General features: G+C 44.7%; 1 protein-coding gene across 4 annotated transcripts; it reads left to right on the top strand.

Moving 5' to 3' along the window:
* The first annotated feature begins 645 nt into the window (after positions 1 to 645).
* LOC121654662 (dachshund homolog 2-like) lies at positions 646 to 25,253 on the top strand. Of its 4 annotated transcripts, none has more exons than XR_006012980.1 (11): positions 646 to 1,167; positions 9,924 to 10,033; positions 18,381 to 18,506; positions 18,614 to 18,739; positions 18,830 to 18,978; positions 19,309 to 19,453; positions 22,110 to 22,223; positions 23,795 to 23,942; positions 24,472 to 24,594; positions 24,710 to 24,769; positions 24,979 to 25,047. XR_006012980.1 is itself a non-coding variant. In XM_042008892.1 (11 exons), exons 1-11 carry the CDS (start codon positions 704 to 706, stop codon positions 25,014 to 25,016), a joined length of 1,596 nt encoding a protein of 531 aa, XP_041864826.1. In that variant the 5' UTR covers positions 646 to 703; the 3' UTR covers positions 25,017 to 25,253. The 4 variants fall into 4 exon arrangements, 3 of the variants coding, with proteins under 3 accessions (XP_041864826.1, XP_041864825.1, XP_041864827.1); XM_042008892.1 differs by having other exon boundaries at positions 18,381 to 18,455; positions 22,110 to 22,267; positions 24,979 to 25,253; XM_042008891.1 differs by having other exon boundaries at positions 22,110 to 22,267; positions 24,979 to 25,253.
* Positions 25,254 to 26,676: the final 1,423 nt, after the last annotated feature.

The raw sequence follows: 26,676 nt of genomic DNA, 5'->3' as shown, positions 1-26,676 counted from the left end.
CTGCTCCACCTCCTCTCTGTAGGCCAGGTCATTGTTGTCCCCGATGAGGCCACCACTATTGTGTCATTCGCCTATTTCACCATGTGGTTTGTAGCATATCTGGAGATGCAGTCATGTGTCATCAATGCGAACAGCAGAGGACTCAGGACGCAGCCCGCCGGTGCTCAGGGCGATGATACTAGAGGTGTTCTGTCCGATCCACATCCTGGTCTGTCAGGGAGGAGGTCAAAACAGCCAGCCAAGGTTAAAAAGCCAGGTAATGTCAAAGCTGCTGGCTGGCTGGCTGGCTGGCTGGCTGGCTGGCTGGCTGGCTGGCTGGATGGATGGATGGATGGATGGATGGATGGATGGATGGATGGATAGATAGATAGATAGATAGATAGATAGATAGATAGATAGATAGATAGATAGATAGATAGATAGATAGATAGATAGATAGATAGATAGATAGATAGATAGATAGATAGATTTGTTATGGACCCTTGATCCGCCTCTTTCAGCCAATAGGACGTCTGTCCGTCTGTGGTGCCTGCATCTGATTGGCTGTTAGAAAGAGAGAAAGAGAGAGATAAAGTCAGACCCGATGAAAAAAGCTGAAAAGAAGAGAAGAAAGTGAGCTCCTCCTCCTCCTCCTCTTCTTCTTCTTCTTCTTCTTCTTCTTCTTCTTCTTCTTCTGCTTCATTCTCTTCTTTTCCGCTCCGACATGGCGGGCTCCTCCACCGACCCCATCTTCCACTCTGACCTGACTTACAGCGCTCCTTACCCGGCCAGCTCCCCACGGCTTCCCGCAGCCTTCCTCAGCGGCAGAGTTCCGCTCGGTATGCACGGGGTGAGCGGCGGCGCAGGCGGCGCAGGCGGCGGTGCGGCACCGCAGACGGAGTGCAGGATGGTGGAAGTTCACGGTGTGAAGGTGGCGTCGTTCACGGTGGACGGCGCGGAGCTGATCTGCCTGCCGCAGGTGTTTCAGCTCTTCCTGAAGCACCTGGTGGGCGGACTGCACACCATCTACACCAAGCTGAAGCGGCTGGACATCAGCCCCGTGGTGTGCACTGTGGAGCAGGTGCGCGTGCTGCGCGGGCTCGGAGCCATCCAGCCCGGAGTGAACCGCTGCAAACTCATCACCAGGACCGACTTCGAGACGCTGTATCTGGACTGCACCACCGCCAGGTGAGCCCGGGACCCGTTATTTTTCAGATTTTCGATTTAAGGGGCAAATGATGGATTTATAGATGAGATGGCTCAGAGAGGAGAGAAAACAGATAAAACAAACATCAACTGCTTTAACCGACAAATGATCCGAGATTCTCCCTCAGGAACCAACCACAATGATCAGGAACATCGGCATCAACACTGATAAACGACAACAATCGTTTGTAAACAATAAACAAATGGGTCTCCATGAGCTTCAGGATAAATGTTTAATCAGTAGATTATTGATCACGTCAGGTTTTATTGATGCATTAAACTGATTTTCTCCTCAATTAAAACTAAATGATTTCTACATAAAATATTTTACTACTTGATTAATTATTATTATTAGTGAATCATTTCATGCTGTTTTTAACTGTAAAACACGTTGCTAAAGTCTTGTAAATGGACATAAATTGAATATATTTAAAGATGTTTTATTTCCTCTCTCAGCTAAAGGAATTTTCTCTTTCTCATACCAATCAGCTCTTTTTTTAAAAGTTCATATTTCGGTATAATATTCTTGTAAACAAATAAACAGAGTTTTGTTTATGACAACAACTCTGAGTTATTTATTTAAAGTTTTCCCTGATTTCACCCTGATTCTAGTTAACAAACATCCTGATGGACGAAGTAAAACTGCTGCTTGGTCTCCATTAAACAGTTCCTGGTCCAGACCCGGGATTCAGCCCTGGTCTGTCCAGACTCAGAGTTCTGTTCTGGACGATCCGGAATATTTGGTTTGATCAGGAACCAGTTATAGAGTCAAGCCTTTACTGTCAGGATTTAAGTTCTGGTTCTGGCGGGTCGGACTTGAAGACAGAACAGAACCGTTGAGTGTTTAATCTCCAGTCGGTGGATCGATGCATCAAAGTATTTTCCTCTCATTATATTATTATATAAATGAGCATCAACTAATTAGAGAATCACAGAAAAGGCTGTGTGTGTGCGCGCACATGCGTGTGTGTGCGTGCATGCATGTGTGTGTGTGTTGTGTGCACGGTGTAAACTGACACATTCAACCTCCATCATCATCATCATCATCATATACAGAATTAGTGGATTGAAGCTGATTAAGCATCATTTTCACATAAAAGCTGAGATATTAAATCACAGCTAATTTAAAACACACACTCCTGTCTAAGTAGCCTTGTGGAGACCCAATAAATCTGTCAAATGAGCCCCACCTTTTCTACTTCTCTTAAGGCTGGGATGTACTTGCTGTGAATGCAAGAGTACATGTCAGCGTTCCACTACATTTGTGTATATACTTGCGGAAACGATGGAAATGCGGCTCAATACTAGAGGTGGCAGCAAGGGGGAGAACACAGCACTTAGACTCTGGAGTAGTGTAAAGGTCAATCTACCGGCCACATTGTGTTTCCAAGGTGTCAACCACTAAAACGCTTCCAGTTTTTTGTCAGCTGTTGAGGCACAAGTTTTCTCGCTGTGCAACACGAGCAAAATGATACAGATGCATGTCGTTGGGGACAAGGTCTGAGAGACGGTCTTCAATCCACCACTGTGTTTACCTCGGACCTGGTGTGTTTACTGTTTCGTTGTGACAGTAACTGTTTGTTGTGTTTGCCTTTAAAACGGCGGTGGTGAGGCCCCTTCTGAAGAAGAGTCATTTAGATCCAAACATTCTTGATAATTACCGCCATGTATCCAACTTACCGTTATTTAAGTAAAATTATTGAAAAATTTGAAGTTTTTCCATAAACACAAAATTTTAGAAACATATCAATGTGGTTTTAGGACAAACCACAGTTCCGAGACGGCCTTTTAAAGATCATTAATGATCTTAGATTTAACTTTGACTCACAGAAACCTTCAGTTCTGGTTCTACTGGATCTTAGCGCCGCCTTCGATACAATAGATCACCAGATTTTATCAGACACTCAGAAGTCTGGTGGGCCTCTCAGGTACTGCTCTTAAATGGTTTTAATTATCGGTCCTGAAGACGAGAGAGAGATCATTTTACCAAAACTATTTCATTTCAGTCCCTCTAAGTGTGTGAAAAACCTTTGTGTTGTTTTCGACTCTGAGCTGGATTTTATTCCACACATCAGAAATGTCACAAAGACAGAATTTTATCATCTTAAAAACATCGCCAGAGTCGTGCATGCGGCTGTGTGAAAGACTTTGAGTGTTTTTTTGTTTTGTGTTTTTATTGTTGTGTAGTCTCTTTTGATGTGTGTAGAGGCTCGTTTTGATTTTAATATGCATGAATTGATCTTTCATGGAAAGCACTTAGTGTTGCCCCAGCATGAAAAGTGTTTTATAAAAAAAGTTTTAGTTTGAATGTTCATGCTCTTGTAGTGTTCAAGTTAATATTGCAACTCGCGCACGCGTCATGTTACCTTGCGTCAATGGGAGCGACCTGCACGCCAAACGAACACTACGAACACGTGGCAGCCATGATACGTACGCAGATGCATCACTAAAGTATATCCCAGCCCTTAAAGATGCTCTACGTTAAGTTTCAACACAAGATTATCACCTGTGATTCAGAAAAAAAACAAAGGAGTGCTCCTCTCTGGGCCGGTTGGCTGGGCTGTTTTGGGGCGGGTTGGGCGGGGGTTCTGGGCTCTGGTGATGGGGTGGACCCTTCTCTTGGGAGTGGGGACTGGTCAGTACTGGGAGGTCTGGGCCTGCCCGGATGTGCCACCACGGAGTAGGTTGGTGAATGCCCTATGATCTGGTTGCCACCTCGGGACCAAGGGTATGGCCCGGGGGCAGGGGGGTGTAGGGGTTTGAAGCAGGGCTGAGGGGGTTTGGGGGATTGTAGGCAGAGGTGTAAAAAAGAAAAAAGAAAGGGAAAAATTCAATGTAAAACCAGCAGACCAAGGACCTCTTCATGGAGCGTTCTTGAGTATTTTGTGCTTTATTCATAGTTTGCGTATATATAAAACCTGTAAATTTTCTATCTGACTGGAAAATAGTAGTCATTGTATCAATACTTAAAGCATGAAGTCCGGACTTAATGTGCAATTACCGGCCCATATCAATTCTGCCTCTACTATCGAAGGTGATTGAGAAAGCTGTAGCTGTAAAATTAGTTGAGCATTTAGAAGTCTTTTAGCTTCTCCACCCACAGCAGTTTGGGTTTAGATCCAGTTATTCAACTGAAATAGCAAACTGCTGTTTTGTTGAGAACGTGAAAACACATGACTGCATGCTTTATAAATGACTTACCCTCCATCTGCCCTGATGCCAGTTGCCAGCTTTGATGATGCCGTTTTTTTTTTTGTTTTGTTTTTTTTTTTTTGTTTTTTTTTTTTGCATCTGCCAAGTCCTCGGAGCAGGTGGCAAACGTTCTGTCCTCCTGTATGGCTGAGGTGGGTGGGTGGCTTATTCAAGACCAGCTGGTACTGAATCTAACCAAGACAGTGCAAAACAAAAACATAAACGCTAACAGAATTTATAGATCTCGGTTGGTCCTTGATCCCCAACTGAAATTTGATAAACACATTAAGAAAATCTCGAAAACAATAAAAAACTATTTAAATTGTTTTAAACTAATCAGGCACTACCAGGCCGCCCTCCTTTACATGCATGCTATGATATTATCACACATATCATATTGTTTGACAGCATGGGGGCCAGACCCCTCCCTCAGCCACAAAGCATTGGGTCATTGTTCAATCAAGCAATAAAACTTGTATATATAAATATATATATATATGTATATATATATATATATATGGCAAACAGGTGTCTAGGGGAGGGACCAGATGAAGTGCGGCTAAAATCACCCCTATGATGACGAGAAAACAAGGACCAAGGTTTCCCTTACCCGGACGTGGGTCACCGGGGCCCCCCTCTGGAGCCAGGCCTGGAGGTGGGGCACGGAAGCGAGCGCCTGGTGGCCGGGCCTTTGCCCATGGGGGGCTCAGCCCGAAAGGGTGACATGGGCCTTCCCTCCTGTGGGCTCACCACCTGCAGGAGGGGCCATAGGGGTCATCTGAATCTGAGTGGTGTTTTGTTGTTAGACTTCTGTGCTCGTCATGGACTGTCTATAACGAACACCTTGTTCAGACATAAGAGTGTCCACATGTGCACTTGGCACCAGGACACTCTAGGCCGCAGTTCAATGATCGACTTTGTAGTCGTGTCGTCGGACTTGTGGCCGCATGTCCTGGACACTTGGGTGAAGAGAGGGGCGGAGCTGTCAACTGATCACCACCTGATGGTGAGTTGGCTCAGATGGTGGGGGGGGATGCCGGTCAGGCCTGGTAGACCCAAGCGTGTTGTGAGGGTCTGCTGGTAATGTCTGGTGGAGTACCCTGTCAGAAAGAGTTTCAACTCCCATCTCTGACAGAGCTTCAACCATGTCCTGGGTGAGGCGGGGGACATTGAGTCTGAATTGGGCTGTGTTCTGTGCCTCTACTGTCGAGGCTGCCAGCCGCAGCTGTGGCCGTAAGGTCGTCGGTGCCTGTCGTGGCGGTAACCCCCGAACTCGATGGTGGACACCAGCAGTAAGGGATGCCATCAAGCTGAAGAAGGAGTCCTATCAGGCCTTTTTGGCCTGTGGGACTCCAGAGGCAGCTGATGGGAATCGGTGGGCTAAGCAGAGCGTGGCTTCGACGGTCGCTAAAGCAAAAACTCGGGCATGGGAGGAGTTTGGAGAGGCCATGGAGAATGACTTCCAGACAGCTTCGAGGAGATTCTGGTCCACCATCCGGCGGCTCAGGAGGGGAAAGCAGTGCTCCGTCAACACTGTGTACAGTGGGGATGGGGGGCTGCTGACCTCGACTCGGAACATTGTGAGGCGGTGGAGGGAATACTTCGAAGACCTTCTCAATCCCACCAACATGTCTTCCGATGAGGAAGCAGTCTCTGGGTAGGTGGTGCTGGCTCTCCCATCTCTGGGGCTGAGGTCACTGAGGAGGTTAAAAAAAGCTCTTCGGTGGCAAGGCTCCGGGGATGGATGAGGTCCGTCCAAAGTTCCTTAGGACTCTAGATGCTGTGGGGCTGTCTTGGCTGACACGCCTCTGCAGCATTGCGTGGACATTGGGGACAGTACCCCTGGACTGGCAGACTGTTGTGGTGAAGAAGGAGCTGAGCCAAAAGCCAAAGCTCTCGATTTATCGGTCGATCTACGTTCCTACCCTCACCTACAGTCACGAACTGTGGGTAGTGACCGAAAGAACAAGATCGCAAATACAAGCAGCTGAAATGAGTTTTCTCTGCAGGGTGGCCGGGCTCTCCCTTAGAGGTGAGAAGCTCGGTGATCCGGGAGGGGCTCAGAGTAGAGCTGCTGCTCCTCCACATCGAGAGGAGCCAGATGAGGTGGCTCGGGCATCTGGTTAGGATGCCTCCTGTACGCCTCCCAGGTGAGGTGTTCCGGGCACTTCCCACCGGAAAGAGGCCCCGAGGAAGACTCAGGACACGCTGGAGGGACTTTATATATATATACATATATATATATATATATATATATATATATATATATATATATATTCTCCTTCATATTCTCATAGCTTTTTGTTATGCTTTTATTGAAAATGTGGTGACCTCCTTTACATGCTGATTTCATTCCATTACACTACAGTACAGAAACCGCCTGTTGAACCTGGTGCTGGTCTGCTCTAAAATGTTCAGGCAGTGAGCATCCTGCCCTGTGTGATCTACAAACAACAAAGACAGCACACAGTATTTTACAGCAGTCTTCCCACAATCTGTATCCTGAGTTTGAGAGGCTCCCCTCAGGACCTAGACTGGCTCCCCTCAGGACTAGACTGGTGTCCCTCAGGACCTAGACCAGCTCCCCTCAGGACTAGACTGGCTTCTCTCAGGACCTAGACTGGCTCCCCTCAGGACTAGACTGGCTCCCCTCAGGACCTAGGCCAGCTCCCCTCAGGACTAGACTGGCTGCCCTCAGGACCTAGACTGGCTCCCCTCAGGACTAGACCGGCTCCCCTCAGGACTAGACTGGGTCCCCTCAGGATGTAGACTCCATTGTCCCGGCTGTGGGACACAGAGGAGGAGAAAAACCTTAATCCCAGGGCTGTCCAGCTCCTCAATTCAGGTTCTTAATTCTGAACACAGAAAGCTGAATGCACTTTAATACAAGTACCTTAAAGTTTTTAAATGACGGTTTGTGTTTTTCATGTGTGTTTTTATTTATTTATCTTTTATAACGACTTATATGTGTTTTAAATGACTTTTATGTGTTTTTAGAATGTACTGTTGTGTGACTTGTCTTGTAGGTCCTTTAAGCTCTTGTCAGGTCCTTTTAAATTTCCCAATGGTGACAAATGACAAATAAAGTAAATTGAATTGAATATGACATGAAATCATATCTGCTCATTTCCAGCTTTTATAAAAGTTGAACATGTTGTTTTTCATGTGTTGTTCTGAGTTCCAGATGAAATCTGGTAGACATTTTTACAGCTGTATTCATCTTCATAACATCTCGATTCATATTCTTCGTACTTATGAGTTTCTTTCTGAGTCTACGAAGGTTGAAACATTCCACTGAAGCACTCAGGCAGCAGCAGCACCATCAGGTTGCTGGTTCTCAGCTCTCAGCTGAGCTGGTTTCTGTGGGTTTAACTGGGTTCAGAGTGAGTGTGCTGCATAAAAGACATTTTGTCCCAGTTTAATTAAGTGTGAAAACCCCAACACACAGACTGGACAGAGGAATTTAATTTGCTCAGTGACGGCAGGTTGTCTCAGACCTGTCAGTCAAACACTAACCCCTGTGCGTCCATATGTGTGAAATCATGTGTGTGTGTTCCTCACTTGGTGTTGGACTCTCAAAGCTCTTTCAGGGGTCCAGAGGTTCAGTTTCAGGGTTCAGGTTCAGTTCCCTGTAACACAGTTTATTGACAAGGTTCCCTAAATAACACAAAAACAGGTATGTGTGTGTTCTTTGAATTGCTGGTTACCATGGCAATAATCCACATGTTTAACTGTTAAACAAAGTAATCAGATTACTTAAATTCAGTCTCATGAATAACAATGCTGCTTGTTTTATTGTTTACAGGTTTAAATCCTTTAACACATAATCTGTCATATCGGATTCATCCCCTTACTGAGACCTATTGCATCACTTTGCTGTAGAAACCACCAGTGGCCATGCCCCATGATACATGTCTTCTTCCCCCTGGTGGATACCTTTTGCATTTATTTCCCTGTTGATTCTTGTATTTTTATGTGTTGCTTTGTCAATTTATGTACAGCACTTTGTTTCAGCTGTGGTTGTTTTAAATGGCTTTACAAATAAAGTTGAGTTGAGTTGTATGACAGTAATTCTGACATAACACGTGGTAATAAATGGTACCTTTGTGCATATGGTTAATTTGATTTTTTTCTTGTTTTTTGTATTAAATTACAAAATAAAGAATAAAAAAAAGAATCAGTTATAAGTCTGCACGGTGGTGTGGTGGTTAGCACCACTGCCTCAAAGCATGAATGAATGAATGAATGAATGAATGGATGGATGGATGGATTGATGAATTGATTGAGTGATTGAATTTAATTTAATTTAATCAATCCATCCATCCATTCATTCATTCCTGCTTTGAGGCAGTGGTGCTAACCACCACACCACCGTGCAGACTTATACCTGATTTTTTTTAATTAGGAATAATAAAAATATGTTATACCATAAAATATATAATAAGCAATAAGAAGATGTTGTTATTTAAAGGCGGCCTTGCTGTTGACAGCATTTAGAAGTCTTGTGTTCTGCGGTATGAAGCTGTCCCTGAGCTGGTGGGACGGACTTGAATGCTGCCAAACTGTCGGCCAGACGGTAGCAGACAAAACGGTTTGTGACTGGGGTGGGTGGGGTCCTTGATGATTTCGGTGGCCTTCCTCCTCCACCGCTGGGTGTAGAGGTCCTCCGTGGACGACAGGACCGTCCCTGTGATGTGCTGAGCAGTTTTCACCACCCTCTGTTGAGCCTTGCAGTGGAGGGCGGTGCAGAAGCTGTACCAGGCGGTGATGCAGCCAGTCAGGATGCTCTCTGTGGTGCATCTATAAAAGCTGCAGAGGATCCTTGAGTCCATGTTGAACCTCCGTAGCCTGCAGAGGAAGAAGAGCCTCTGTCTGGCTGACTTTGTAATACAGTCAGTGTGATGAGTCCAGGTGAGGTCCTCACTGATGTGGACCCAAGAACCTGAAGCTGTTGACTCTTTCCACCGTAGACCCGTTGATGGAAAGGGAGGCGTGTTCCTCCCTCTGCCTCCTCCTGAAGTCCACAATCAGTTCCTTAGTTTTGTTGACGTTAAGATGGAGGTTGTTGTCCTGACACCAAGATGTCAGGCCTCTGACCTCCTCTCTGTAGGCCGTCTCGTCATTACCGGTGACCAGGTCAATGACGGTCGTATCGTCAGCAAATTTAATGATGGTATTGGAGCTGTGGGTGGCTACGCAATCTGGTTAGAGCCTCGGCTGGGGGAGGGGCTCGGACAGTGGCCTTTCTGTGTGGCTTTTGCATGTTCTCCTTGTGTATGCATAGGTTCTCTCCGGGTACTCCGGCTTCCTCCCACCGTCTAGTACAATAGTATAGAAAATGGATGAAATAATTAAAAACTGGGTTTCTTGGGAAATCAGCAGTAGTTTTGTCCTATGAACTATCAATAGTTGGACGTTGTGTCCCTATCAACATGTTTCCAGACTCACCTGGGATCTGGTTTATCTTTGAACCATTTAAGGTGGAATCTCCTCCTCATCTTTTAAGGCGGCATGTTGGAAAGATGGTAACTTGGCTTGTCTCTCAGTTCTCGACCAGGTCGTCCCCCAAAGAGAACTCTGGGCGTGGCCAACATGACCAACTGTTCCAGGCTGCTTCCACAAGGCCTGATAAGCCCCGCCCTGCTGTCTCAGACAGGTGAGAAGAAAAATGATGCATCATCTAATCTGAGTGTAATTTCAATTTAATCTGGGTTTAATTTCAGTTTAATCAAATCAGAGCCTTAGACTATCTGATTTGAATAATATGAATTTAATGAGTCCATCACCTCCACCACTGACACAGCTACACCACCTCCATCATCTCCATCACCTTTATTGTCTTCATCACCTAAACCACCTCCATCATCTCCATCACCTTTATTGGACCTGCATGCTACTGCATGCATACTGATTGTGCATGCGTGGTGTTTTCTGTACCACCAGTGAGAGGCTCTGACAGTATTTTACATTTTTTTATTGTTTTTTATGATTCTTTACGGCTTTTAATTATTTTTACCAGTACCATAGCTTTTATTGAAGCCGTTTTAAAATTTTACTCCTGGAACCCGTGTCTCTAGAGACAAAATGTCTCCGTTGCTGTCTACCACGGACGACCTGGAACATTCTCACACTGATAGGCAGATCACTAACCTCAAAGAGGACATCCGTAAACTCTCTGATGAACTCAGGTCCTGACTTGGCCCACCAGCAACGCTCAATGCATATTGCCTCACTGAAAGCAGCTCTCCAGGACATGGTACCCTGGGATCAGAATACATCTCCTCGGCCTCTGAGCTCAACACCCAAAAGTCCGCTCTGGTCCAAAGTTGTATGCTGGAAGAGGAAGAGGGCCTCGGACTGTGGCAACCTTGTCCTGTCAAACCGCTTTAACACCCTATCAGTACCTGCTTCCAATGAGGGGTCAACCACCATGTCGTCCAGCTGTGATCCGGGGGCCGCCCGAGGTGGGGACTTGGCACTGAGCGGCAAGCGACCAGCTACTGCTTCTGTCCGCGCTCACACCAACTGGGTGTCCCGGCGCTCCCAGAGGTCGTCCTCAGCAAAACACCGACAGCTCCTCAGAGGTGAGCGAACACTCTGGAGCACGGCATCGCTCTGACGGGAACATTCATCTGTGGGGCTACAAGCACGTTTTCCTCTGCGCCCGCTGCAGGGGTCTCCACCAGGAGGACCGCCGGCTCCTCTTCCGTGGCGCCTACAGCAAGAACCTCCATGGCGAATACTGCATCCTCCTCGGCTGCACCTGACTCTGCTGCATCCCCTGCAGCAGGGACATCCACCGCGACGACCGCCTGCCCCTCTCCCCGGTGCCTGCAGCAGGAACCTCCACCCCAGAGACTGTATCCTCTTTTTCTGCCGTTGCTCCAGGGGCCTCCAGAACGTCGCCTTCGGTTGCTGACCGGAATGTGTCAGCTGTCAAAACCGGGTCAAATGGCCAAAACTCAGATGCTTTCATCGTGGGATCATCTATGATCAGGCATGTCCGAGTCAACAGGTGCTGCACATTCTGTTATCCAAGTGCACGGTAAGGACAACACTGACTCCACCCACATGCTCTTCCATCAACACCCTTCTGTTTCCACATTTATTGTCCATACTGGTACAAACGACATGAAACTACAGCAGTCAGAGACCCTTAAAGAATCAAGAGCACTTTGATCAATCAGAAAACAGCATGGAGAAACACCACTGTGGTTACCAGCCTAAAAAGGGAAAGCAGAAAAACTGAGCGGAAATGGCGGAAAAATAAACTTCAAATTTACTATGAGCTGTACAAACAAAGCCTACGTAACTATAACAATGAGCTGTGAAGGCCAGAGAGCTGCATTTATCTGTAATGATTAACAGGAATGTCAACAGTTCTCTCTGTTTGCTATGATTGAAAAACTTACTAATCCTCCTAAACAGATAAGCCCAGAGCTCCTTTCCACTGAGAAATAAAACCAATTTACCAACTTTTTTAGCCAAAAAATTCAAACAATCAGACAAAATATTAATTCCACACAATCAAACAAAAAAACTAGTCTGTGTCTAAAACCCGGAAATAATTCTGATGTCATGTCGCAATTTAAAACGGTTGATTTAAAAATCCTACAAGAAACAGTTTGGTATTTGAAATCAACAACATGCACTCTGGACATGATACCATCCGACTTTCTAAAAACAGTTTTTACCTCAGTAGAAAGTGATCTCCTACTGATAGTCAACAGCTCGCTGGCATCAGGCATTTTTCCCAAGTCACTAAAGATAGCTGCTATTAAGCCTCCTAAAGAAAAGGACTCTAGACGCCTCTATAATGAACAACTATAGACCGTCTCTAACCTCTTTTATTTCCAAGATTATTGAAAAAGTTGTATTTCACCAGCTTCATGACTTTTTAAATGAAAGTGGAAATCTTGATAAATCTCAGTCCGGCTTCCGACCTCATCACAGCCCTGAAACAGCTCTGGTCAAAGTGTTAAATGACATTAGGTTGAATACTGATTCGGTCAAGTATCAGTCCTGGTTCTGGTTTACTATCAGTCCTGATCCTGGTCTAGTATCAGTCCTGGTTCTGCTGGATCTCAGTGCTGCATTTGATACTGTAGTACTGATTCCTTCACAGAATCCTGGTGCACAGAGTGGAAAACTGGGCTGGACTTTCTGGAGCGGTCCTTAACTGGTTCAAGTTCTGTTTAGAAGGCCAGAGTTATTTTGTTACGATCGGCAGTTATGAATCTAAGCGAGTGGCCATGACTTGTGGAGTCCCCCAGGGGTCAGTCCTTGGACCTCTTCTGTTCAACTTGTAAATGCTCCCTTTGGGTCAAATATTACAGAACTATAGCATTAATTATCAAAGTTATGCAGATGATACACAACTTTATGTGTCTCTGTAACCAGATGACTGCAGTCCAACAGACATATTGTGTCAGTGTCTGGAGCAAATAAACACCTGGGTGAAGGAGAATTTTCTACAATTAAATGAAGATAAAACTGAGATTATTCTGTTTGGTAGCAAAGAGAAGAGGGTCAGCATTGGCAAACACCTGGAGACTCGGGCTCTTAAAATCACCAACCAAGTTGGTAACCTTGGAGTGTTGATAGACTCAGATCTGACTTTCAGCAGCCACATCAAAGCTTCACTAAGAAGCTTTTTACCAGCTCAGAAACATAAACAGAATTAAAAGTTTAGTCTCCCAGAAAGACCAGGAGAAACTCATCCATGCATTCATCTCCAGTAGACTGGATTACTGTAATGGTCTTTTAACAGGACTTCCTAAAAAGAGCATTAAACATCTGCAGCTCATCCAAAACGCTGCTGCTAGAGTTTTAACCAGGACTAACAGATCTGAACACATCACACCAGTTTTAAAATCTTTACACTGGTTTCCAGTTTAAACTGGCTTCCAGTCAGTCACAGAGTAGATTTTAAAACCCTTCTGATTGTTTACAAATCCCAGAATGGTTTAGGCCCAGAATACAGCTGTGATATGTTCAGAGAATATAAACCTAGCAGAGCTCTTAGATCCAAAGACTCTGGTCAACTAGTCCAGACCAGAGTCCAGACTAAACATGGAGAAGCAGCATTTAGCTGTTATGCTGCAAACAAGTGGAACAAACTGCCAGTGGAGATTAAACTTTCACCAAATGTAGACCTCTTTAAATCCAGGTTAAAAACATTTCTTTTCTCATGTGCCTATGCATGAAATCTGCACGGTAAATTTTTAACTTATCTTGCTTTTATTCATTTTAATGTAATTTATTATTTTATTGTGATTATGTGTTGATGCCTTTTACTATTTCTAAATATCTGTAATGTTTTTGTTTTATGTAAAGCACTTTGAATTGTCCTGTACATGAAATGTGCTGTACAAATAAACTGCCTTGCCCTTAAAGAACACTTCATCCACAGCATTAAACATTTAAACAAACAATGTATAATTTCCGGACCACTGCCCTCCCCCCGTTTTGGTGATGTCACATTCAGCCGCCTCCAGCAGCTCCATATCTGGCTTAAAGGTTTCTGCAACTCCATCAACATTCCATATGTCGACAACTTCTCATCCTTTTCCATTAGACCATATCTCTTTAAATCAGATGGCATTCAGCCAAATCAAACAGGATCACAACTCTTTTTCCATGAATACTGAACTCACACTCCGCTCCTGAAAATTAATCTCTGATTGACATCACAGCCAGAACACATCCCCAGTCCAACCCGAGGCAGATGGAAAATAGCAAAAAGAGCAAAGGGGAAAGAAGAAAGCAGACAAAAAGATCAAAGACAGAAGGAAACGACCCTTCAATCCACACCATCACCAGACAACAAACTGTTACACCTGTACATGTGTTACGTATGGACTCCAGGAATTCAAAGGAAGGCTAACAGGTTTATTCCGGAACAGATAGACTGATGATAAACATACTGTTACCAATGCAGAGGTGAGGAAGCTAGCAGGGGAGTGAGTCCAGGGTACGTGGTTATGGTCCGACAGGGCGTGACTGTGATGCTGGAGTATATAAGGACTAGTGAGACAATGAGGAACAGGTGTGACAGGTTGGGTGGATTGGAGAGCTGGGATCAGGGACAGGTGTGGAGAATCAGGGGAGTGCTGGAGAATCAGGGGAGTGCTGGAGGAGTGGCAGGACAGACTGTAACAACATGAACACACCAGAAAATTTCCTACAACTTTTACAAAATCAAAAACAGAAACACACACACAGAAAAAACAGGGCTGCTAGTCATTAAGAGTTTTTAAATAATAACCAAATCAAAAAGACATAACAGCGACCAGATACTAACTCACAGGAAAAATAAAAAGAAGAATTATCTCTTAGTATAAAACCCACTGGACAACTCAGTGACTGTGTCAGCATGCAGAGCATGAGGAAGAGGAGTGATCAGTGATGAAGAGTGGTGAGGGAGATCATGCAAATGCGACCACGCCTCCACGGAGGCCAGAGGCAGACCAGGGCCTGGGCCGGGCCCTCAGCAGCAGACCCAGAGCACCAACCCAAGCCACCCCACCACGAAGACGACTCCAGCCCCACCCGAAGGGCGGCAGAGGAGAGCCCCAGCAAGAGCCCCCCACGGTCCCGGGGCACAGGTCCCAGTGGGCCAAGATCAGCAGGCAGCCCAAGCGAGCCCAGAGGCGGCCGCCCCACCCCTAAGAGGTAGAGGGTCCGCACCATGCCTAGGAGGACCAGGCCCCCCCAGACAGCCACCCGGCGTAGGCCAGCACACACCCCGATGTCCCAGAGAGGAAATCGAGGAAAACAAAATTAATAATTTATTTAGAAATTTTTAAGGAACAACTTAAAACCTACAATGAAATTGTTAAATAAGCCAGAACCCTTCATTTTTCCAATCTTATTAGAAAACAAGAATAACCCTAACCCCCAATTTCTTTTTAAAACCATTGATCTTTAAATAAACACAAGTTTTAAGAAGTCTTCCATGCCTGCATCAGATGCTGAATGCGAGGACTTTGCATGCCACTTCAGAAGTAAAATCAATGGCATTAGATCCAGTCTTTTATCTCAACGACATGTTGATTTAAACAGACCTGACACTTTGCTTTTACCTGAGGAAACACGGGAGAGTTTTGTCCTGGTTGATGCAAAGATGCTTGGTCGAGTTTTCTCCCAACTAAACACAACAACCTGCCTTTTAGACCCAATTCCCACATCACATTTAAAAAGATTTTATGTTTTCTTTGAGCCTGAGCTTTTAAACATAGTAAATTACTCTCTTCAGACGGGCGTCTTCCCTGCTGCCTGTAAAACAGTGGTGATGAGGCCCCTTCTGAAGAAGAGTCATTTAGATCCAAACATTCCTGATAACTACCGACCTGGATCCAACTTACCATTTCTAAGTAAAATGACACAAATAAGTGATTTTATTCAATTACATGAGTTTTTGAATAAACATAATATTTTAGAAAAATATCAGTCTGGTTTTAGGACAAACCACCGAGACGCCGTTTTAAAGATCATTAATGAGCTTAGACTTAATTTAGACTCACAGAAACTTTCTGTCCTGGTTTTACTGGATCTTAGTGCCGCCTTCGATACAGTTGATCACCAGATTTTATTAGACACTCAAGTCTGTTTTACTCGTATCTCACAGATCGCCAATTCTTTGTAAGTATAGATACATGCTCCTTGAGAATCTATGAAGTCAAATATGGGGTTCCCCAAGGATCGATTTTAGGCCCAATACTTTTTAATTTGTACATGTTACCTCTTGGGGATGTCATCAGGAGACACGGCATTGATTTCCACAGCTATGCTGATGACACACAGCTTTACATCGTCGTGTCTCCTGATGACCTGGAGCCAGTTAACGTCCTTTTAAACTGTCTTTTAGATATAAAGTCATGGATGGCAGAGAACTTCTTACAGCTTAACCAGGAGAAATCTGAAGTTTTAATTATTGGTCCTGAAGACAAGAGAGAGATCATTTTATTAAAACTACATAATTTTAATCCCTCTCAGTGTGTCAGAAATCTGGGTGTTCTTTTCGACTCTGAGCTTGATTTTATTCCACACATCAGAAATGTCACAAAGACAGAATTTTATCATCTTAAAAACATCGCCAGAGTCGCCCATTCCTCTCTTGCCAGCACGGAGGTGCTGATGCATTTATTACAAGTAGATTAGATTACTGTAATGCCCTGCTCTCTGGTCTTCCTAAAAAGTCCATGTCAAACCTACAGCTACTTCAGAACTCAGCAGTAGAGTTCTGACGAGGACCAGAGGGCAGGAACACATCACACCAGTTTAAAAATCGCTGCATTGGCTCCCCGTGCGTTTCAGGATTGATTTTGAGGTTCTTTTAGTAGTTTATAAATGTCTTAATGGTCTTGGGCCCTCTTATTTATCCGACCTTCTTTTAGATTATGAACCCCCGCGGACCCTGAGGTCCTCTGGTAGCAGTCTATTAGTTGTTCCAAGGGTGAGGACCAAGACACACGGCTTTCCGTTGTTACGGCCCTCGTCTGTGGACCAGCCTACACTGCAGCCTTATGGCTGTGGTGTGGGCCCCGGTCTGCCCTGATCGGGGTAGTTGCCGTGATGCCGGCCTCTGTAGGACATGGGTGGACTGGCTCCTGGTGTGGATGGATCCCCATGATATTGTTTCCTCACAGCAACATCAAGCCAGATGTTTATTACTTTCAGTGTTTTATACTACTTTTAGTACAGAGAAAGAAATCAAGGAGTCACGTGCCGATTGGGGGTGGGGTGTATCTGTGTGTATTTATGCATGTTCGTGCAACTGTAACTTTTTTTCTGTTATGTAGTTTCTTTTTGTTTTAATGTGCATAAATTGATTTTTAATGTAAAGCACTTTGTGTTGCCCCAGCATGAAAAGTGCTTTATAAATAAAGTTTTAATTTGATTTGATTTGATTTGACACCTCCATCTGCTCCATCTCCTTCATCACCTCCTCCAACTCCACTCCCTACACCACCTACACTAACTACACCACCTACACCTCTTCATCACCTCCCCCACCTACACCACCTTTATCACCTCCACCCCCTCTATGACCTCCACCATTTCCATCACCTTCATCACCTCCATCTCTTTCACAACCTCCACCACCTCCATCACCTCCCTGCCAGACCTGATAGGCTAATGAAAACACAGTGGTGGTTTCATTAAGAGACGACCTCCAGAAAGGTCGGAAGAGGATCAGCTGTGAACTGGGAGTTTATTAAAGCTTCAGATGGACAAACTAAACTTCATGCAGACAGCATGTTGGGTTGTCTGGAACTTCTTCGCCTCCTCTGTGTGATAAAGTAACAGCAAACAAATGATTCTCCATTTTCCCCGTAAACGATTAATTTATCAAAGTAATGTTTTCTTCTCACCTGCGTGGTTTTGATAATGAAACTATTGGAGGTAATTGGAATTTCTCTGCCTGGAAGCTTCCTGTAATCAACACTTAAGAGCTGAAACAGAAGAAGCAGTTGTGATTCAGTCTAACAGCCGGTTGCTGGTTCAACCCCCTGAAGTGTCTTTGAGCAGAACAAGATTGGCAAAGAAAAGTTGTTGCAGACATGGAGACATTTATCCAAGAGAAGCTGCTGCTTCTGCATGAAGCAGAGCCGTCTGAGGGATGCTAACAGGATGCTAACAGCTGCTGGTTCACCTCTGAGCTGATCTAAAACAGCTTCTGTGTTCCAGTTTGAGTGAATCTGCTGACAAAGATGAAAACTTCCTTTTTTCTCCTCCTTCTCCATGAGGACAGTCGTAACAAGCCACAGGATGGCCTCGGCTTGTTAGAAGTTCTCCCCTGTTAATACTATCCAGTTAATTAGAGCAGCCAGTTAACTGGGCCACATGGCTGCAGGACAGAGAGCTGGTCCAGAGACAGCCACGCTCACCAGAGACCATCTGGCGTTTTAATTACTGATCAGTTTTTAACTTCCTGAAAACATTTAAACCCCCACCTTCATCGCCTTCTCCTCAGATCTCTGTTCTCCTCGTGCCTGCAGGTCTGACAGCTGCAGCGATGGTGGAGGCTCTGAAGCTGCAAAAGATGAGAATGATGATGTGTTTCCATGACAAAGGTGACCTGCAGCACCATCAAGGCGGAGTCGAGTCAGGGAAAGATGACACAGGTTTGATTCCCTTTATGTGATTTTAGTCTTTGCTGACATTTCCTCCTTCCTTGTTTATTCCTTTCTCTCCTCCCCTCTGTCCCCATCTCTCTTCATATCCTTGACAGGGGGGAGTGAAGAATCATGGGAGAAGAAGCAGCACCTCCTCTCTACTCCATCCTCGGGTGTAGCACCTCCTGCTGGTTCTCTCCACTTCAACACCCTTCAGCAGCACAGCTCCCTATTGGCTAACCGTGAGTCCCAGCTTTGCTCTGATTGGATGGTTGAGCCTCAGCAGTTTGCAACATGTCAGACTTTTTATTTCTTTGTCTCCGCCTACTCAGGGTTGTCAGACCTTCCTTTTATGGTCATGTCACACCCCCTTCTTCCTGTGGGCCTGCCTCCTGTCAGTGTTGCCTTGGCAATTAACCAAATGAGTCAGATCAGCAGTTTGGCCGACATGGCAACCACGGCAAAGATGGTAGAGAACAAGGTAACAGTTAGTGGTGCTAATGCTAACATGGCTACTACTATAGTATTAATTCTAACTAAACTAATCCTAAAGAAAAAGAAAGAAATCTTAACAGACCTAATAATAACAGTACCACTGCTAAATATTTTAATGCTAAATGAGCTAATAATAATGCTATATATACTATTATAATCCTATCAGAGCTAATATAACAGAGCTAATGCTAACTGTTCTAATGCTAACAGAACTAACGATAATAGCACTAATGCTAACCATACTAACGGTAACAGATCTAACAATTACAGTACTAATAATGAATATGCTAATGCTATCTCCTTCCTGTGAGCTCAGGAGTCTCCCACAGAGAGCTCCTCCCCCTGCCCCTCCTACAATGAGGATGAGATTCAACCTGGGGAACCAACCAGCCAATCACCTTCTAGAGCATCTTCTTTGTCCTCATCATCACATCCTTCTCTGACACACACACCAGAGCTGGGTCAGCACACACACACACACACACACACACACACATACACACACACACACACACAAACACTCAGGTCCATCCAAGTTGCTAACATGTAGGGACAGTGTTTGTCTTCTGTATTTTTTGGACATTATCAACTATGTAAGGTCCACTTTCCTCATTCTCTTCCGAACATTTGTCCCATTAGTGTGTCCCTGCAATGTTTGACTGTCCCCACGATGTTTGACTGTCCCTGCCATGTTTGACTGTCCCTGCCATCTTTGACTGTCCCTACGATGTTTGACTGTCCCTGCCATGTTTGACTGTCCCTACGATGTTTGACTGTCCCTGCCATGTTTGACTGTCCCTACGATGTTTGACTGTCCCTACGATGTTTGACTGTCCCTACGATGTTTGACTGTCCCTGCCATGTTTGACTGTCCCTGCCATCTTTGACTGTCCCTACGATGTTTGACTGTCCCTGCCATGTTTGACTGTCCCTATGATGTTTGACTGTCCCTGCCATGTTTGACTGTCCCTGCCATCTTTGACTGTCCCTACGATGTTTGACTGTCCCTGCCATCTTTGACTGTCCCTACGATGTTTGACTGTCCCTGCCATGTTTGACTGTCCCTACGATGTTTGACTGTCCCTGCCATGTTTGACTGTCCCTACGATGTTTGACTGTCCCTGCCATGTTTGACTGTCCCTACGATGTTTGACTGTCCCTGCCATGTTTGACTGCAGGCAAAGATTCTGATGGGTCACAGATTTTGGTGAAACACCTGTCTTTGTAATTGTGTTTCGCGTAAATGTGAAGTTTCTTTGTCATTGGTAAAAGTGTTGTGGCGTTGTACATTTGTAAATATAAACATCATTTCTAAGATGTAAATGTGCTTTGTGAAAATGTAAAAGTGTTTCACTTGATGTAATATTGTTTTGTTTTTCCTGGCCAGCGTAGCAAAGGACAGATTTATGTGGCAGACTTTCTCCGGAGAGTCCAGCAGCCCCCTCGCTGGTCCAAGAAACATCCAGGTGCCCTTTAGCAAACCAAAGCCTCCGTTGTGCACGTGCATTCATGTTGAACCTGCTCGGTGGCCGGCTTACCAGTGAGGTGATGAGATGCTCCCAGAGTGAATATAAGTAGAGTCTGTCAGCATACTCAGATCTCTGTTTGGCTTCGTCATTATTTCTAAGTGTGGTGTTTAATGATTTCTGGGACTGTTGAATCTGAGATGTTCTAATTGTCGTGTCTGGGCTTCGTCTGGTTATCATGTTTTTTATTTTTCCAAATTATTTTAAGTGTGTCGGTGTGCACTCTAAGCATTAATAAGAAATTTTATTTTCTTGGTTTTGGGAATCCATTTAAATCTGCTCATTCTGAGTCCTGAACATGTGGCTGCTGATGCTGCGATGTTTGAGATTTAATGATTTTTTTCAGGTTCTGCTGAGCGGCACCGCTGATCCACATGGACTCAAACCTCCGTACACGATGTCAAACCTGTCATGAGATTTGATCGTATCCTACGCTCACGTCCAAATTAATAAATGCCAAGCCCTGTGTGGAAATGAATGTGTTCACAGATTTCCGTCGTACGTTTGTCTGATAAATGAGGCCCAGTGATTTAATGAATATATAGAATGTAGAGGGGACGTCACGGTTTGTGTGGGTTTCATATGTTCTGAAGACAACGGGAGCATTCCTCATCACTTTCTAAAATGGCTCATTTGGTCCAGGTCCCTTTTTAGAATAGAATAGAATAGAAATACTTTATTAATCCCTTTGTAGAGTCCTAAGGGAAATTTGGGTACCAGCAGCAATACAACACCAACAGTAAAGCAGGACAAGCACAAGACACAATATATGCGGAAACAAAGCAAATAGAGGCAAATAGAATGCAATAAATATGACAATAATAACAATAAGATAAGTTAAATAAAACAATATAAACAAGCATTGCACACAGTAGACGTGGTACAGATTCCCAGTTCACTATTGCACGTATAAGTTATAGCAACTGTTTGTATGGGTTATTGTGCATGTGTTGTATCAGGCAGACTGCACACCTCCCTCTCCCCCCTCCTTCTCCCCCCTCCCTCTCCCCCCTCCCTCTCCCCCTCCTGCCTAATGCAGAGTTGTACAGTTTGATGGCTCGGGGGACAAAGGAGTCTCTGAGCCGGTTGGTCCTACTCTTGGGGAGGAGCAGCCTATAGGAACAGTCGGCACATTTACATGACACCAGAAAAAAACATGAATGGATGGATGGATGGATGATTGACAGATGGATGGATGGATGATGGATGATTGACAGATGGATGGATGGATGGATGATTGACAGATGGATGATGGATGAATGGATAGATGGATGGAAGTTAATCCATTCTAATTATAGTCCAGATTCACTTTTATAAGGGTTCACCTGAAGCAGGTTTGAGCCAAAAGAGCTAAAACTTGTTCATGGGGGGAGTCAGTAAGACTACACAGATGCTCTTTTGTTTGACCCCGACGTGTCCTTCCCCCAGTTTGAGCAGCAGTTTTCTGTAAGGCCACGAACTTCCCGGGATGGACTCTGCTTTCCCTTCCTGGCCCCCTGGATTTTTCTATATGGACGATACATTGTTTATTGGCTGAAACACAAACGAGAGAAACTTTTCAGGTGTTTTAATCTTGACTTTCTATTCACAGATGAGACTATGTTGCCCCACCCCCTCCTCAGACCGGCCTATCAGAAGCCACCTATCAGCTCCCAGCCGCTGTCAGTCAACCAGACAAACCGCGGCTTCGTTCCACTCCTGACGGGTGAGGGCTTGTCATCCATGGAGACGCTGCTGACCAACATACAGGTGACAGACTTACCTGAGATGATGTAGAACAGGGGTGTCCAATATGTCAATCATGATCTACTGGTCGATCGCTAAGTCAGTATGGGCAGATCACATGTGATAACTATGATGTTTATCACTTGACTGACATACAGGGCAGCCCATCTGACAGCTGATTACTTTCGCCATCCTGCGCACACACGTTTAACCACATAAACTTCTGCACAACTCGAGCAAGCTACCGTGTTGCACAGCTAGCCTCCCATTTATTTAAATTTGAGAAAAGGTATAAAAATGAGTGCTGCAACTGGACCAAGTAAGAAGCCTGAAACCTTCCACTTCCATACGGGATGGGAACAGGCCTGCAACACCATGTCTATGTGCGCTTGCCTCATCCGTCAGTCTGCCACTGCTATCATGAAGAAATGCGGAGTGGCATTTTCAGGCTGTTGATGGCTGGACGGAGAAATGATGAAAGAGGCATTCGACAGTGTCACAAGTCTGATTAAACTTCAAATTCCACATTTACAAGAGCTTAATTTAATTCAGTTTAAGTTTAAATATTCCCACTCTGAGCACTATCTTGGACCGTGAAGTGATAAATAACAGTTCTGTTATGCATTGCTGGTCATCCAGGTCTAAACCATCTAAAAAAAGGCCATTAAATTAAACAGTTTTGAAAAGGGCCCATGCAGCTACCACCATCTTTTTTGGTTACCCAGTTTGGTTCTTTTTTCAGGAATAATGGGCGTTTGAACTTTCAAAAGCAAATACTTCCCAACTAAATGCTGGTTGTGCTGGGAAGCAGGCCTTTCAAGCATATGATGCTGAGGCTGATTCACTCGCATCAAACACTGTTTCACCTGAACTCGTCTGGAGGGGAGAGTGAATTTTTGACTCTATGGAGCTGAAGTCCAGGGCTCATGGACAGTTCCGGAAAAAGTACCCAAACATGAGGAAATGTGCTCCTCCTTGACTGCATTATTCGGTTCCACTTATTTATGTGAGTCAGCCTTTTCCCACATGAAGGTTATTAAGTCCAAACACGTTCTACCATGACTGCTGATCATCTGGACGCGTGCTTGAAGCTGGCTGTCAGCAGCTACCATCCGGACTAGCCGTCCTTGGCTTCAGTGCAAGTCATCAGAGTAGGTAAGGACATAAAATGTAGAGTTGTAATCTGCAACATGGGTCCATGCAAGATACACCAATATGTATTGTAGATTAAATGCAAATTATCTTAAAAAATACATAATAATAAAAATAATATAAAATAAATTTGTATGTTTGCATTTTTATTGCAGGTAGATCATTGTGACTTGGTCATCTTATAAGTAGTTCAGCAGCTGAAAAAGTATGAGCACCCCTGATGTAGGAAGTTAACTACAGAACACAGAACCAACCCAGAAAGAAATGGTAGAGAAGTGGTGACGATCACATAATCATCACATGGAACCAACAGCAGTTAAACATGGTGGTAACAATCATTTCAGAGAGACACTGATCTAAACTAGAATGTGACACAGAAGGGATGTGTGTGATTGTCAGGGTCTGCTGAAGGTGGCAGAGCAGAGCGCCCGATTCCAGGACAAACACAGCCAGCTGGAGAGGAAAGAGCTAAAGATGGAGCTGGACAGAGAGCAGGACGCCCGGAGGACACTGCAGAGACAGCTGAGCTGCGAGCTGCAGAGACAAGGTGAGACACATGAGATAGGTACAGGTGAGACAGGTGAGTAAGGTTCACGTAAGACAGGTGAGTAAGGTAAAGGTGGGACAGATAAAGGTGGGACAGATAAAGGTGGGACAGGTAAAGGTGGGACAGATAAAGGTGGGACAGGTAAAGGTGGGACAGATAAAGGTGGGACAGGTAAAGGTGGGACAGGTAAAGGTGGGACAGATAAAGGTGGGACAGATAAAGGTGGGACTGGCAAAGGTGGGACAGATAAAGGTGGGACAGGTAAAGGTGGGACAGGTAAAGGTGGGACAGGTAAAGGTGGGACAGATAAAGGTGGGACAGGTAAAGGTGGGACAGATAAAGGTGGGACAGGTAAAGGTGGGACAGGTAAAGGTGGGACAGATAAAGGTGGGACAGATAAAGGTGGGACTGGTAAAGGTGGGACAGATAAAGGTGGGACAGGTAAAGGTGGGACAGATAAAGGTGGGACAGGTAAAGGTGGGACAGGTGTGTGCAGCAGCGTATCAGTCTGTCTCTTTGTCCTCGTCAGTGTTGATGCAGAAGAAGCTGAAGAAGGAGAAGAAGGTGAAGAGGAAGCTGCAGGAGGAACTGGGGATGAGGAGGAGAGGACAGGTGGAGACATCTCTGAAACACCCTGACTGGTGTCCAGCAGGTGAGATTGTACCATCATCATCATCATCCTCATCATCATGTCTGCACAGACAGGATGTGTTTTATCTTGTTTACAGACGTCAGCTGATGTAAACAACCTGTCTGGTTCTTTTCAGACGTGATGACTCCAGAGAGCGTAGGAGGAAATAAGCTGAGAGAAAACTCCGGAGCTCCAGGTGAGAACGACTACCTGACACCTGAAGCTACAGGTGTGTGTGCTGACTGGAAAACCTCAACATGACAGATGATGTGTGAAGCATCATCTGCTGTCATGGCAACAACTTTACTTGTGAACACTGAAAAAGACAAAATGATGAGTTCTGAGATTCTTCTGGACAGACGTGGATGTAAGCTGCAACAAGTTTTATCTTCTGTTTGTCTGCAGAGAACAGAGCCTTTACTACACCTCCTCTCCTCCTCTGACACCTCCTGATGAAGAGGAGGAGGAGGATGGATGAAGAGGAGGAGGGATGAAGAGGAGGAGGAGGATGGATGAAGAGGAGGAGGGATGAAGAGGAGGAGGAGGATGGGTGAAGGGTGAACACCCCTCTGATCAGCGTGTGAAGCTGAAAACATCCAAATCTGGAGCCACTTAAAGAAATTTACATGTAAAATATGAAAAACTGGTTTTGTTTCTGAAATTTCCATAAAAACAATAAACTTCAGAAACTTTATGAAAATTATTTAAAATATATTCATGAACTCATTAAATAAAAATTTGTTCTCTTTGTTTATTTTATTGACTTTAATTAAATTTAACCGGCATGTTTAAAAAAGTGAGATCAGTTTACAGAACTGTTGCATCAACAGGTTTTCTGGCCTGTGAACACATTTCAGTTGGAGGTGTGTTTGCCTCTAAACAGTGAAGTGATTTATGTCACAGATTAAAAAACTAATATAATGCTAAAGCAATCAAACATATTGCCATGGAAACACACTGGAATCCTCCGATGATGTCATCATTGTGTGATCCCACCTTTATCTGAGCAGTGATTGGACGGTGGTGTTTGTATGGACCTTTGTTTTGTCTGGATCTACCTCAGATTTAGTTTTCTGGATCATGAAATTACAGGATCTTGTGATTAATTTCCAGGATAAACGTCTCGTCGTCCATAATGAAAAAAAAAAGGAAAAAAAGGAAAAAGACCCCTGACCGATTGATGACGTCATGTTAACTTGGCTCAGCAGCGCAAATCTGCACGGGGGCTTTTATTTAGAAAATTACAGGAAGCTTTGTCACTGGTCTGATTTCCTGTCTGAACGTGACTCGTTCTGGGCGCGCTCGGTGTGTATGTTCAGCTTCTGGTGGAAACTGACCTTCAACAGGTTTAATTTCAGGTACTTTGTGGAAATGAAGCAGCTCACATTAATTCAGCTGACTGGTGAGTGTGTGTGTGTGTGTGATGGACGATGGCGTGGGTATGACATTAACCTGCTGTACTTTAGCCCCGCGGCGACCCACCTGACTAAATGTTGGGTCATCTTTTTACCTCCAACACACACACATTCATTAGTGTGTGTCCAGCAGCAGAATGGTGAAATCTGATTGGTCAGTTCCTCTATCACTGTGACAGATGATGTCACCAACGACCAATCAGAGCTTCTCCAGAAACAGAAGCTTGTTTTAATTTGATAGTTACAGTTTTTATTTACGAACACAAACAACAAAAACCAGATGAAGGATTTTAACTGTAGCTCCTGCGTCTGGAGTTATGGAACCAGAGAGCCAGATCCTGATCGTGTTCCTGGTCCCGTCTCAGACGCTAGCTGGTTTTCAGTAAGCCTGGAAACTGCTGTGAAGCAGAAATATTTCATAGAAAGTTTGATGGGGTTAATTACCGCCCGGCTTCATTAACGAGCTCCTTTCATGTGTTAATGAGAAGCTGACTGATGTGTTTCTTCTGTTGTTTAAACAAACTTTGAGTTCCTCGTTAATATTCTGAACAAATCAGGTCACAAATAAAAACAACACATTAAAGACAACAGCAGACGTCTGTTGGATGGGCGGTGGGCGGAGCTCCGAGGCCTCATTAACATGTTAGTTTCTTTAGAAACACACAGACTGGACATAACGAGCCCACCT

The sequence above is a fragment of the Melanotaenia boesemani genome, chromosome 15, assembly GCF_017639745.1.
Source record: "Melanotaenia boesemani isolate fMelBoe1 chromosome 15, fMelBoe1.pri, whole genome shotgun sequence".
In the NCBI taxonomy this organism is placed as follows: domain Eukaryota; kingdom Metazoa; phylum Chordata; class Actinopteri; order Atheriniformes; family Melanotaeniidae; genus Melanotaenia; species Melanotaenia boesemani.
Note: the sequence above shows the minus strand (reverse complement) of the source record. Positions and strands in the feature narration are given on the sequence as shown.

Coding starts and splice junctions, on each gene's coding strand:
- LOC121654662 (XM_042008891.1), top strand. CDS start 704: ATGGCGGGCTCCTCCACCGACCCCATCTTCCACTCTGACCTGACTTAC. Junction 10,034..18,380: donor CGCCCTGCTGTCTCAGACAG/GTGAGAAGAAAA, acceptor TCGTGCCTGCAG/GTCTGACAGCTGCAGCGATG. Junction 24,595..24,709: donor CCCTGACTGGTGTCCAGCAG/GTGAGATTGTAC, acceptor GGTTCTTTTCAG/ACGTGATGACTCCAGAGAGC.